At 40.3% G+C, this 13,515-nt stretch overlaps 1 protein-coding gene across 1 annotated transcript; it reads left to right on the top strand.

The window, feature by feature from the left end:
• Positions 1 to 974: 974 nt before the first annotated feature.
• Positions 975 to 11,296, top strand: Il1a (interleukin 1 alpha). The gene is made up of 7 exons (XM_031371870.1): positions 975 to 1,244; positions 2,014 to 2,068; positions 3,168 to 3,216; positions 4,422 to 4,650; positions 6,366 to 6,533; positions 7,891 to 8,015; positions 10,008 to 11,296. Exons 2-7 carry the CDS (start codon positions 2,022 to 2,024, stop codon positions 10,194 to 10,196), a joined length of 807 nt encoding a protein of 268 aa, XP_031227730.1. The 5' UTR covers positions 975 to 1,244; positions 2,014 to 2,021; the 3' UTR covers positions 10,197 to 11,296.
• The last annotated feature ends 2,219 nt before the right edge of the window (positions 11,297 to 13,515 follow it).

Raw genomic sequence — 13,515 nt, 5'->3', positions numbered from 1 at the left:
GACAGGCTGGGCAGCCACATTGGAATTGGAGAGTTTACATATGCAACAGAATCAATGAACATCTAAACAGCTCCACTCCATGGTTTAAAAGGACCAGAGGGGATGGTTCATCCAACTCACATAAGCTGCTTTACTCCTAGCCTCGTGGTTTTGGTTTGGTTTGGTTTGGTTTGATTTTTATCCCATGTTTCAGTGGTTTGCTTTTCTCTCTTTGCCATCTTTTTTTCTTTCCTTGTCTACCACCCACTTCCTTTATTTAAAAGTAACATGGCTTAAATGCCAACTAGAAAAGCTGAAACACTGATTTACTGAGAGTCTGGTGTTCTACCTCTTAGACTGGCCTGGCATCTGGGAACTGAAACTGTCTCTAATAAAACTGACCGGACAATGTTGATTCTATGTAAGAATCGATACCTTCCTCTCCTACAGCCTCCACTCCTGAGCTGAGGCACTACCCTGGCTTTGTCCCAGTCTCCAAAAGTGGGCAGCTATCCTCTCTCAACTCTGATCTATCCTGAGGGTCTTTAGGTTGTGGGGCAGGTTACTTTACCATAATGTGGCTGAGGCTGAGAACACTCTCCTGAAGCTGTCATCTCTGTAGGAAGTGTGTTTATATTTTTCAAAGGAGTAAGGGAACCCAGATCTTTATGGCCAGTGTCACTTTTATCTCCTCCACCTTTTGTTTCATACTCCAACTGCTCACTTATTCAAGCAAATTTTCCCCTTCGAAGAGGAGAGAGGAAGCTCATTTCCCCTCAAATGCCATGCCTTAGCTGCCAATTATCCTGCCCATCCATATTCAGTCCTGGGACACAATAAACAAATTAGACCAAAACACAAAGTACAACTATGGAGCTTCTGTCTTTGTTTAGCTTTCACTCTGATTTAAGGATTTCTTCCTTCCTCTTCCATTGGTGAGCTTCCTGCTGTTCTTCCCTTTTTGTAAGACTACATGTCTATAATCACATGGAGTAAGCAAGAAATAGGCAGATCAAGTCAACAGCCCGTGGAATCTTTGCAAGCAACATTATTACCAAGTTATATAATCTGTCCTTCTGGCTGGTATCAGGCAGAATGAACAAGAAAGATACAAAGCAGGATTGTTTTCTGTAAGTTCCTGATGACACACTCATGGCCACACCTACCTACTTGAGGAAGACTATAAGAGACAGAAGAAGCCTGACTCAGACTTAAGTCTCCAGGGCAGAGAGGGAGTCAACTCATTGGCGCTTGAGTCGGCAAAGGTATTGTTCTTATCACGTCTGAGGCTATGAAAATTGTCTTTTGTTTGCTCCTTGGCTGTCCACTCTCAAGGTACCTTGTGTAAAGCTTGGTTGCTTCTCCTTCTTCTTCTTCTTCTCCTTCTCCTCCTTCTCCTTCTCCTTCTCCTTCTCCTTATTCTTATTCTTATTCTTATTCTTATTCTTATTCTTATTCTTATTCTTATTCTTCTTTCCTCCTCCTCCTCCTCCTCTTGTCTCCTGATTTAGTACAGTGGCTGGAACGAGAGATTTCAGAAAAAAAATTCTCTTTCTAGTGATAGGGAACTTAGGGAACAGCTGAACAAGATTCATGCGAGGGAATCCATCAACAAAGCTGAATCTTTTTCTGGAGATTGGATATCTCTGCTGACAAAAATGAGAGATACCATCAGGTTCCCATTCTGTGTCTCCCTTGCCTCTATATAAGGCAGATACCTCACTCTGGTGATTTTCATTTTGTCCTTATTCGATTCACCTTCTATTAAATGCCTACTATGTGTGGTGCAATAGACTGGACACAAAGAATACCAGGGTAAAGAAAATATTCTAAAACAAAAGTAGAAGCTTAGTGGAGCAGATAAAAGCATACAGAAATAATGTAAGGGTGTACAAAGAAGAATAGAGGAAATTCTGGGCATGTGATAAGTCACTCATTGTAATTTCTCAAGAACGAAGCAGGGTCATTGCCCTTGCAAGCACAGGGTTTAGAGGTGACTAAAGTGAGCTGACAGCCACTGGTGATCTCTTCCAGAAATCAAGATGGCCAAAGTTCCTGACTTGTTTGAAGACCTAAAGAACTGTTATAGGTAAGAAACACAGTCTTCCTTTTTTGATTCAATGAGGGACTTTGAATCCAACTAAGAAATAATGTGACTGGCCAGGGGACAGGCTGGCAGAAGCTATGGAGGAATACACTGATCCTCAAGTCCTATAGGACAGAGAAGACCTAGGAACACCAGGCATCCATTGTGCTAAAAGAATATTTCATTAGCAGGAAAAAAGTGGAAGTGGTAGAAAAATATTTCTGAGGTATACTGAATCCTACATAATTTTATATCAACATCAACTTAGGCACTCCAAAGAGTTTGTGTGTTCTGAGTCAGCAGTGTGTTTTAATGAGCTGTTTGAGAGAGAATCCATTCTCAGTAGAACCTGTTCCCAGTCAACAAGAGGAAACAACTCTCGGGCACATAAATTCATATTCACAGTCACTTTACCCTGATACAAATGACGAAAGAGCAGAGAGTTGAAATTCTAGAACACTTTTAACTAATATGATGTTCTTGTTGCTTACAATTAATGTTAATGCTAACAAGGCTACAAAATACTAAACAGTAAATCTGTTTTAGTGAGTACATGGAAGCAGCGTATGACAAAGTATGCCTGTGGTGCAGCAAATGCTTTTCTTTTAGAGACCTTAATTAAGCCTTCCCTGAAGCTCAGCTAAGGCTCTGATTTATTAGTCATGCCTGATTTTTATAAAGCACAAAGCTGTTCTAATAATTACTAATTTCAAATTAGTGACAAATGAATTACTATGTGTGTAGTAGACATGAATGTACAGAAGTTCAAAGAGTGATGATTGTGTGTGTGTATGTGTGTGTGTCTGTGTGTGTTTGTGTATGTCTGTGTGTGTGTTTGTGTGTGTGTATTCATGTACTCAATTACTGTAGAGCTTATTCTCATCCTAACAGGAACCAAGTTCTCCTAGGATTAGCTCTTAAAGATCTACTAAAAGTCATTTCTGTGTTCGACACTTTGAACTCAATGGTGCTTCTGCCTAAATCAGTTTTTAGGAATGCTGTCTGTGTTACCCAAAGTTAATGTGGCTGTTAAGATATAACACCCACTGACCACAGTAAAGTAATGGACAAAAATACAGTCTCATTATATGTTTTTTGACAGCGAAAATGAAGAATATAGTTCTGCCATTGACCATCTCTCTCTGAATCAGGTAAGTACATGACTAGCATTCTTATAGATCTGGGTTCTCTTTTTCTTCCTTTTTTTTCACACTAGCTCATCTCCCAGAAAAGCACAGTGAGAGTTGAGTAGCATACACTTGTGTTTCACCCTCACTAAAGGTATATAAATACATTTATTATATACATACATAAATGAGACCACTTGCCTCTTCATGCTCATTGGCTCTTCCATAACAGAGAATTATCTGAAGCCCTAAGAACTGGGCCAGGCTCCTTCAAAATGTTAATTTTGTCCTCTCTAGCCAGTTGCTTCAGTCCACCTCACCTGGGGTCTGTCTCCTAACAGACCAGAGATAACCAGATAGCCCACAGAGCTGAGGCAGAGGAGGCTAGACAAGAGAAAGTAAATATGTTACACATACTCACCAGGTTATATCATTTTGTGTATCTGTGATACTAACTTGAAAAGCTACTTCTAGAAGAACAGCCATACTAAAGGCATCCATGGGAGCTTAGAATCAAGGGAGACCACCTTCTGCAGATACTCAAGTCTCAAGCATGTATGCATTCTCAAATGACTTTAAATCATATCTAGGTGACCTGACAATATCTGCCATAATACAAATGCTATGAAAATAATTCTTATGCTTATGAAGCGATGATGATTAGATTGTTTAGGAAATAAAAAATGCACATGTTCAGTATAGATGTCATTTATTTCTAGAAAATATTTTGAATCTTAAAGCTGGTTGAATTTGAGGATGCAGGCAGGCAAAACAGAGGGCCAAATATATTTTCTAAAATATTTTGAGCACTCTCAAGTAGATGTCAGACCTCTTAATGGAAGGATCTGACTTACCAGGATTACATATTAATCTATTTCATTAAAATGTTTTATTTTTGAGCCTAAAGATGGGTAAAAATACCTTCCTCCCCCCCCAAAAAAAATCACATGGTTTCAGGGAAATCCAAGCAAGGAAAGGGAAGGAATGGAGTGGGGAAGGAAGGATAGTGGGAGGATGAGTGGGAAGGAGGGAGGGAGGGAGGGAGGGAGGGGGGGAGGGAGGGAGGGGAGGAGGGAGGGAGGGAGAGAAGGAGGGAGGAGGGAGGGAGGGAAGGGACTATGAAGCACAATGGGGACCACTCTCACTAAGCCTGTAGGACACAGATCCTACTGAAGAATCTCATCTCAAGGGCACAGATAACCTCTCAGGTTCCACTTTCCTCCTTACAGAAATCTTTCTATGATGCAAGCTATGGCTCACTTCATGAGAATTGCACAGATAAATTTGTATCTCTGAGAACCTCTGAAACATCAAAGATGTCCACCTTCACCTTCAAAGAGAGCCGGGTGATGGTATCAGCAATGTCCAACAAAGGGAAGATTCTGAAGAAGAGACGGCTGAGTTTCAATCAGGCCTTTACTGAAGATGACCTGGAGGCCACAAGCCATGATTTAGAAGGTAAGGAGTAGAACATGAGATTAAGTTTTTCAGTTTTAAGTAAGTGGTGAGAATGGAGTGGAAAGAAAATAAAGCCTGGGACCAAAATAACAACCAAATGTTAGCTCAATTAACTATAGGGGAGAGATCAGTAGTAGCCTGTTTCTAAACACTTGCTCATGGACTCCTTTCTTAGCTATAGTGCAAGGTCATGTAAATATCTTCTGTTGGAGAGAAAGCAGTCATGGTTCATTGGCTCATGACCTCTGCTGGTTGCTACCGCCTTAGTCATGTTCCTTAATATTCTAGGCTTCAGTTCCCCATACTGTGAGTAGAGATGACCAAGTCTTACACCTCGCTGGGTTCCTGTAAAGGTTAAATAAGCCAATACTTCAAAACACTTAGACTACAGGTATGCCTAGTGTGACGTCACCACCCAAGAAACGTCAACCATTGTTATTACTCCCACTGCCTTTGTAAACACTGCAACACCACTAATTTATTAATGGCTTCACTCTCTCTAAGCTTCAAAACAACCTTCCATTCTCCTTTTACATACGAGGAATTGAGGCTCAGTCTGTAAGTGGGAAGCCCTCACAGCTAATTCAACCCACTCTGACTATGAGAACCCTAAATTTTTCTTTCATATCTTTGCTAGACATTCCTCCACAGGCAACACAGACCAAGTACTCAAGTTAATATAAAACCTAGATAACTATGCCTCTCTGCCTAGAATATTTTAAAATAAAGTGTAAGAGAAATAAAGTGTATTTAAAGTGTATTTTAAATAAAGAGAATTTTAAAATAAAGTGTATTATGTTTACTTTATCACCCAGATTTTAACCCTACCAGCAGCACAGAATGTTTCCTTAAAGTCTTTTGTGCACACAGGTGCACACAGGAGCAAACATGTCCCATGCTGTTATGGTATACTACACACAATCACATATCCAGCTTTTTTTATTTAATATATTACAGACATTTTATAGAGCACACTTTTCAGCACTGGAGTAACAGTGACTATCTGTGTCAATTTCTGTCACCATTTACTTCCTTCGAACAGCATGCTAGAGGTGAAATTAGTCAGAACCTGGAGATTAGTGAAGCTACTTGTAGATCTACTTTCCAAGGTATACCTGTACCTTTGATCATATCTATATGTATATTGTATATGTGGCATATGTATTATTTATAGACAATGCTGACATGTTGTGATTGCAGTTTTTAGCATATTTACTTTTATCTTAGCATGTACTCATCTGAAAATATAGATGGAGAATACTGGTAGTTTTCCTTGTCACTTAGAAACTTGCTAACAGGGCCAACCATGGTGGTTCATACCTTTAATCCCAGTGGAAGGCAGATGCAGAGAATCTTTGTGAGCTCAAGTCTATTCTTGTCTATCAAGTGAATCCCAAGCCAGCCAGAGTTCCATAATGAGACCCCGTAGGAAAAAAAAAAAAGAAATGAAAATGGCTAATAAAAATGTTAAAGTTTATTAAAAACTTTCTTTTAAAAAGTAAAGTAAAACTATTACCTGATGAATTGATTTACAAAAGAAAAGCCAGTAGTATAACCCCAGCTGGGATCAAGCCTTCTGGTGTAGTTTCAACTCTGGTGTTCCACTTGTAGGGTATACAGTTCCTCTCAGAGCATGTCTTATACTTGAAGTGGCATGTGTATGCCATCTATGTTTGTAACTAGGCAATAACCTGAACTTCTGGTAATGATTTTAGAGACCATCCAACCCAGATCAGCACCTTACACCTTCCAGAATGATTTGAGATACAGACTGATAAAGCTCGTCAGACAGAAGTTCGTCATGAATGATGCCCTCAACCAAAATATATATCAGGATATGGACTATCTCAAAGCTGCTCCATTAAGTGACCTGCAACATGAAGGTAATAGCCAGTCTGTCACTCTTCACCTCTCTGAGTTTCTTTGCCTCTTTCAAACTTTCTGTTTTCAAAGCACAAAGTTATCTACATCCCTGGCTTCGCCTAATTCTTCTAGAACTGAATGAAGCACTCCAGTCCCACAGAGAATCCCTGGAAAGGACAGAATATGAGTTCCAAAAGAGGTCTCACTACTCGGAACAGAGAGCATCCTGATGTACCTTCTCCTTGCTACTTACAGACAGTCCCTATCCTAATTTTAAAGGAGAGAAAGCTGAGCATCACAGATATTTAACGAAGTGAGCTGGGAGCAGTCAGTTCCTATCTGTTAGAGAGGCTGATGATCAGAATGACTGCTAGCATTCATCTAGGAAGAGATCTTCTTAACCTTGATAATGTAACGAGAAAGCCAAAAGCCCTTAACTGCCCTGGGATCTGAAGGATGGAACTCTGTGCCCAATATTCCTTGTTACACAGATCCAGTTTCCATAATAAACCTGTTTTAGATGCAGAATGCATCATCAATATACAAAATTGTTTTTAAGGACCCACATAAAGAGCTTCTTATAAGCAGGCAGGGTTCTTTCTGAGTAGAGACACTGTGCACACTTCAGTTAACAGGCTCTCTATGACTTTTGCAAATTATTGTGTATTCTACTCCCTACTTATCTCACATAATTTCCTCCAAATACTGACTTAGTATTCATATTTTCTAGTCCCCCACACTCTTTCTTTTTGGTTCTAGATATCAAACTCAAGCCATACACATAGTAAAAATGCTTGGTCACTGACCACAACTCCTGCCACTATCATTCCTATTATTTATTTACATTACATTTCTGGTGGTACTAGTGCAGTCAGTCATTTTACTATGCTGGACGTGTGTGTGTGTGTGTGTGTGTGTGTGTGTGTGTGTGTGTGTGTGTGTGCGTGTATGAAAGAGAGAGAGATTCTTAGATCACTCCATTTAAAGACATTAGGAACTCATAAACCAACAATTGTCAGGGTCTTATTCCACTATTGTAACCAGAAGAAATTCAACAATAATTTGGTCCTTAAGCATTCTACTCATATAGAAAACTTTTATTTATCCACCTAGTGAGTGCAGCAGGCATTGTAAAGGATACAATAATGTGTGAAGCCCCACTCCTGAGCTCCACAAATAAATATGGTGTATTCATTTACACCATAATTGAGAGCCTAATCTTACACACACATACACACACACACACAGAGAGAGAGAGAGAGAGAGAGAGAGAGAGAGAGAGAGAGACTTGCCTCTATCTAAATATCTCTTCTTATATAAATAAATAATAGATAAATAATAGTGTATTTACTTTCTTTCTGGCTCTTTCCTTGACAGTAAAATTTGATATGTACGCCTACTCATCAGGAGGAGACGACTCTAAATACCCTGTTACTCTAAAAATCTCAGATTCTCAGCTGTTTGTGAGAGCTCAGGGCGAAGACAAGCCAGTGTTGCTGAAGGTCAGTTGATATCCATCTCAAACTTGCTCTCATTCACCTGCCACTGTTTGTGACCAATCCCAGGAAGCAGATGTCCCTCCTAGGATGGCACAGTCTCCTTGCAGCCACAGTCATCACATGCTCACCTTTCCTCCTTCACCCTATTTGCCTCCCATCCCAGAGCATCCATTTGTTCTGTTGATCTTTTAGATGACATCCACCATCTGATTTACATGGTACAGAGCATTATGAGCCAGCCTCTGAAAATCTCAAACAAACCCACTGAGATCACAGAGGATTAACAGCTCGGTGGTACACATGAAGCCAAAAGCTAGGAACCACAATACTCAAACCTTAGTTTTCCCACTCCAGTGGCCCATTCATAACACTATTGTCTCTCATCCCACTCCCATATTCTCTATGACCATCTCCCTCAAACATACACACACACACACACACACACACACACACACACACACACACACATCCACATTTTAGCATTAGACATTTTTACCATAGAGAAGAATGTAGCTCTCATTCAGTAAATGTGTAATCCAGTGCCTCCCATTACCACCTAAAATGTAGGTGGGTGTCTGTATTTCTTTGTCAGAATCAAATGGAAGTATTATCTGCTGAGCAGGGAAGTAGCTTCATTCATTCAACAAGCTATTAATTACTGAAAGTCTTCTATTTTTCAAGCACAACATTAAAAGTTATGGAGAGTGGTGAGCCAGAATCCCTAACCTTATAGAACACATTCCTCTAGTACAGTAGATAATTCAAATAGACAACAACAAAGTAAGATGTTGGACAGAAAATGCACAAGATACTAAGAATGAAAAGTGGCCGAGTGTTATTTAGAGGGAGGGACAAGAGCAGAGCCCCCTGAGAGACAGACCAGCTAATACAAGGTAGGGATGGGACATCCTAACAGAAGGATCTCAGTTCTCGATAAAGACCTGAGTTCCTTAGAGCTTCATGAGCCCACAGGCCAGCTGTAAGTAACAGCGGAGCACTTCTGGTCCTGGTCATTTAGTATACAATTGAAAGCCACCAAAGGCTTTCAGAGGGTACAGGGTGCTGGAGTCATTTATATTTCTTAAAAGGACAAAAGTCTGGAACAAAAGCACTTAGAGAAAGCAGAGAACCCAGCTGGGATGTTAGAGAAGAAGCACAGAAGAAGAATACAGTGGCCATGTAGACAGGAAGAGGAGTGGGTAGTCACTTGGAGGTAGAATGACCAAAGGAAGCGGGTAAAAGGGGGAGATGAAGAGGTTTGGATAGTATAGGTCTTGTGCAGTTCAAAACCCAAAGAAAGCTAATAAGGTTGTTTACTTAGATTTAAAAGAATACAAAAAGGGGATCTCAACAAACATGGAATAGGAAATATATTTTGTCATGAAGGTTATTATTGGGTTGTATTCATACTCAGAGGAAGAGTACAGTCTAAAAAGTTTGTCCCCAGAGCAAGCAGCAGCATGGATCAGGCAAGCAGCAGGGAGTTCCCTATTTGCTTTTGTGTGTATGTCCATGATTAACTTTCAGATTGCGACTGACATGCAGAGGTAGGCGTCATCCCATGCTCCGCTGTTTTTGTAAAGGTTTAATTTGTATACTTAAGGGTCAGAATGTTTAGAACTCTTACAATCGCCAGTGTTCAGACTTGATGAGAGTTGACTGTGCCAGAAATAAAGACAGGATGTACAGTGTTTCACCCCCACTTGTCTGGATTTAGGACATCCAGGTATCAACAGTCTTCATGACTCACTGAGATTTCTCCCCAGTTAACTAAGGAAATCAGCTCTTCATGGATCATCTGGACCATACATCAAATAGGCATGCGATAAATGCTTGATGAGTGACCAAATGAAAGAACCCGGATCACAGAGCCAGGCTCTAGAGTGCTCTTTCTCATGAAGCCCAGATACCAGAGGGTTGCCCTTCAGGGTTTTGTTTTGTTTTTTTTCCAATGCCTTCTTATGTACTAACAGAATTCTGTTTTGCTTGTAACAGGAGTTACCAGAAACACCAAAATTCATCACAGGTAGTAATACAGACCTCATTTTCTTCTGGAAAAGCATCAACTCTAAGAACTACTTCACATCAGCTGCTTATCCAGAGCTGTTTATTGCCACCAAAGAACAAAGTTGGGTGCACCTGGCACAGGGACTGCCCTCCATGACAGACTTCCAGATATCATAAAAGCAGCCTTCTTTTGGGAGTCTACTCACTTGAGAAGTGCTGACAATTTGTATGTACCATGTACAGGAACGTTCCTCACCCTGAGTCACTTGCACAGCATGTGCTGAGTCTCTGTAATTCTAAATGAATGTTTACCCTCTTTGTAAGAGAAGAGCAAAGCCTAGTGGAACCACCCCGACATATGATGCTACTTGTTGTTTAAAGAGTACCCTATAGTTTGCTCAGTACTAATCATTTTAATTATTATTCTTCATGGTATTCTTAGGATGATCAAAAAGACTCTACCCATATTACAGATGGGTTAACTAAGGGATAAGACAACTGAAAAATACACTCAATTACATTTGGAATGGGAATTCACAGACCCATGAAGCCAATCTCACTGTACACCTTCAACTTTTAAAATGCCAGTTGAGTAGGATAAAGTTATAAGAACTTAATGCTGTCATTTTCAAAAGGAAGGGGACACGAGCTACATCTTTCCTACCTCGGTGGGTTTTATTCCAGTGAGATCATTTGGATGAAATCCTCCTGTAACCTCAAGAAGGAGACAGACTGTTGAATGTTATTTTTAAGTTATTTTATATATGTATTTATAAATATATTTATAATTATTTATGACATATCATTGAATCCTCTGAGCTTGACAGGCATCCTCAGCAGAGGATTTTCTAGGTGGTCAGTTAGACATAGTTTCCTCTAGAGCACCACGCTAGATGTTAACACCTTTCCCACCGCCTTGAAGCTCCTTCTACATTCTCGTATCTGGGAGCCCTGTAATCATGATCACGAATCTGTAGTGTTTACTTTGTTCATTTAAAATGACAATCGAATCAGTCTTTTGCCCTCCTGCCCTTAAAGCTGTCTGGGTATTCTTACACCATTTAATCTCACCTGTAACTAAAGCCAACCATCTAAAAATGGAAAGATCTAAACTGTGACAACCACAACACTGTTAACTGAAGATTCTTTTCTAGGATGTAATCAGTGTTTCCTCTGGGTGCCAAATTTTTTCTGAAACCACAGTATCACACAGCTATCAACAATAATAATCAACTCATTATTATTGATCTTAATTAAATAAAACAAGTTTGAGCTGACATATTTATTTGTTATCTTTTTTTGTTTGGGTTTTGCAATGGGACTGTTTGGGTTTGGTTTTTTGTGGTTGTTGTCTTTTGTTTTTATGCCGTGAAGAGTTATTTGTTGTCTTTATCACTTCACTGCCTAGAAGTTAGGGACAAGTAGTCAACACTCACATAGATCACTAAAGTTAGCATCACTTTACAAAGCTGGATTCCTACACAGCTCTAAAGGAGATGTCACCATCAAATCCCTCCCCTCAGAGGTCAGGGAACCCCGTAGAAGTGGAGACAGGAGTCGGGGAGACAGAAGGGATGTCGGAGGACATTAGGAGAATAAGGCCTTCCAAAACAACTGAACAAAGCCTGTATGAGTTCACAGAGCCTGCAGAAGCAGTGCCAGGGCCTACACAGGTCGGCACAGGTCTCTGCATACACACTCTAGCTTTCAGCTGAGTGCCTTCATGGGACTCCTGAATGGAAATGAGTAGGTCTCTGATTCTTCTGCCTTCTCTTGGAGCTCTTTTATTTATCGGTTGGTATGGCTTGTCCAATTTATATATATGATGGAGGGTTTTTTATATTTTATTATTATTTTTATATTTTATTTTGTTATATTTTGTTGTTTCCCTTCAAAAAAATGCATTTTAAAAGAAAACAGTTTCCGAAGTTTTTCTTTCTTTTGTTGCTAGCTGCCAGTATTCACAGATAGATAGCACGAAAAATTATAATATTCTCAGGCTCAGTTAAAGGATACAATTCATATTCAGTACATGTGTATCCCAATGTAAATGTCCATACAAACTCACCATATAATGTACCATCAAAAACAAGTCGTGGTTTGATAGACAATATGGCAGAGTAGAAGCTGCTTTCCTGTGACCTAGTGAAAAAGAAAGTCAGACTAAGGAGTAAGGCTTGTTGAACTTTGGTGGTCTGCAGACTTTGGTATGTCATGGAGTCTCTGTCTGAAGTACACATCCATGTGTCACATCACAGAGAAAGCTTTGTCACACAAGTGACATCAGGGTATCAGACCCTATGAAGCTGGAGTTACAGGCAGTTGTGGTATCTAATATGGGTGCTGGGAACCAACTTTGGTCGCCTGCGAAAGCAGTCCATGCTGTTAAGTCCAGACACCTCATCCCTTTTTATCATATTTAAAAAAAAAAAAAAACAACTTTGTGATATGTTTTTATTCTCCTTCACTTGCCTGATGTTTAGGTATGCCAGTGGTAACTTTTTCTTCTCTTCTCTTCTCTCCCTGATTCCTCTTTTCTTTCTAGCAGGCTTTTGTTAGCATTTTAACTTTACCTTGTTGATACTTTTCTGTTTAAATAAACTATTATGTTTCCATGTTTTACTTCTATTCTTAGATTTATATAATTTCATTTATTTTCTCATTATTTGGAAATCTCTGTTGTTCCTTTTGAAACTCTTCTAGCCCCTTGCTCTTTGCTCTTCCTACCGTAACATACTTCTCCAACAAATATCTTTTATGAGATTTGCTGCTTCATATGACTCCTTGGAAGAAGCCAAGAAGCAAAATTAATAGAGGAAGGGAAGAAACAAGAAGTAGAGCAGGGCGGAGGCTCCAGTGCTCCTGAGCTGAGCTGCAGGCCCCCTCCCCTGGGCACCTCAACACCTCTCAGAAGAGGCTTCCTCTCAAAGCTGTGTGGTTCCTGGGCTCTGATGTCTCAGGGTGTCCTGCCATAGGAATACCTTCTCCCCTCAGAGCTCTGTAGGTCCTTGGTTTCCAAGGGGACACTGTCTCATCTCAGAGCTGTGTGGCTCCTGGGCTCCTGTGTCTTAGGGTGCCCTTCCCTTGAGACATTTTGACAGCTCCCGTGAGCTGCTCAGGGACTACAAGGAGTTAAATCTTAAAGATGTTTCTGTCAGGTTTTCAGCTACAAGAATGAAAAGAATAACTAATATGGACCATTTTCATTTGGCATGCTATTATTTGCAGCCAAAGCCAGCCTAACTGATAGCACAGAGACTTAGTCTCCGGCTTGTTTCTCCCCGGTTGTTTAACTGTCACAACTGTTCTTAGCCCAAATTTGGCTACAATACGAGCCTGACATAGCTGTCTCCTGAGAGGCCCTGACAGTACCCGACTAATACAGAAGTAGAGACTCACAACCATCCATTGGACTGAGCACAGGGTCTCCAACGAAGGAGTTAGAGAAAGGACCCAAGGAGCTGAAGGGTTTGCAGCCCCTTAGGATGAACAACAA

The sequence above is a fragment of the Mastomys coucha genome, unplaced genomic scaffold (assembly GCF_008632895.1).
Source record: "Mastomys coucha isolate ucsf_1 unplaced genomic scaffold, UCSF_Mcou_1 pScaffold15, whole genome shotgun sequence".
Classification (NCBI taxonomy): domain Eukaryota; kingdom Metazoa; phylum Chordata; class Mammalia; order Rodentia; family Muridae; genus Mastomys; species Mastomys coucha.
Note: the sequence above shows the minus strand (reverse complement) of the source record. Positions and strands in the feature narration are given on the sequence as shown.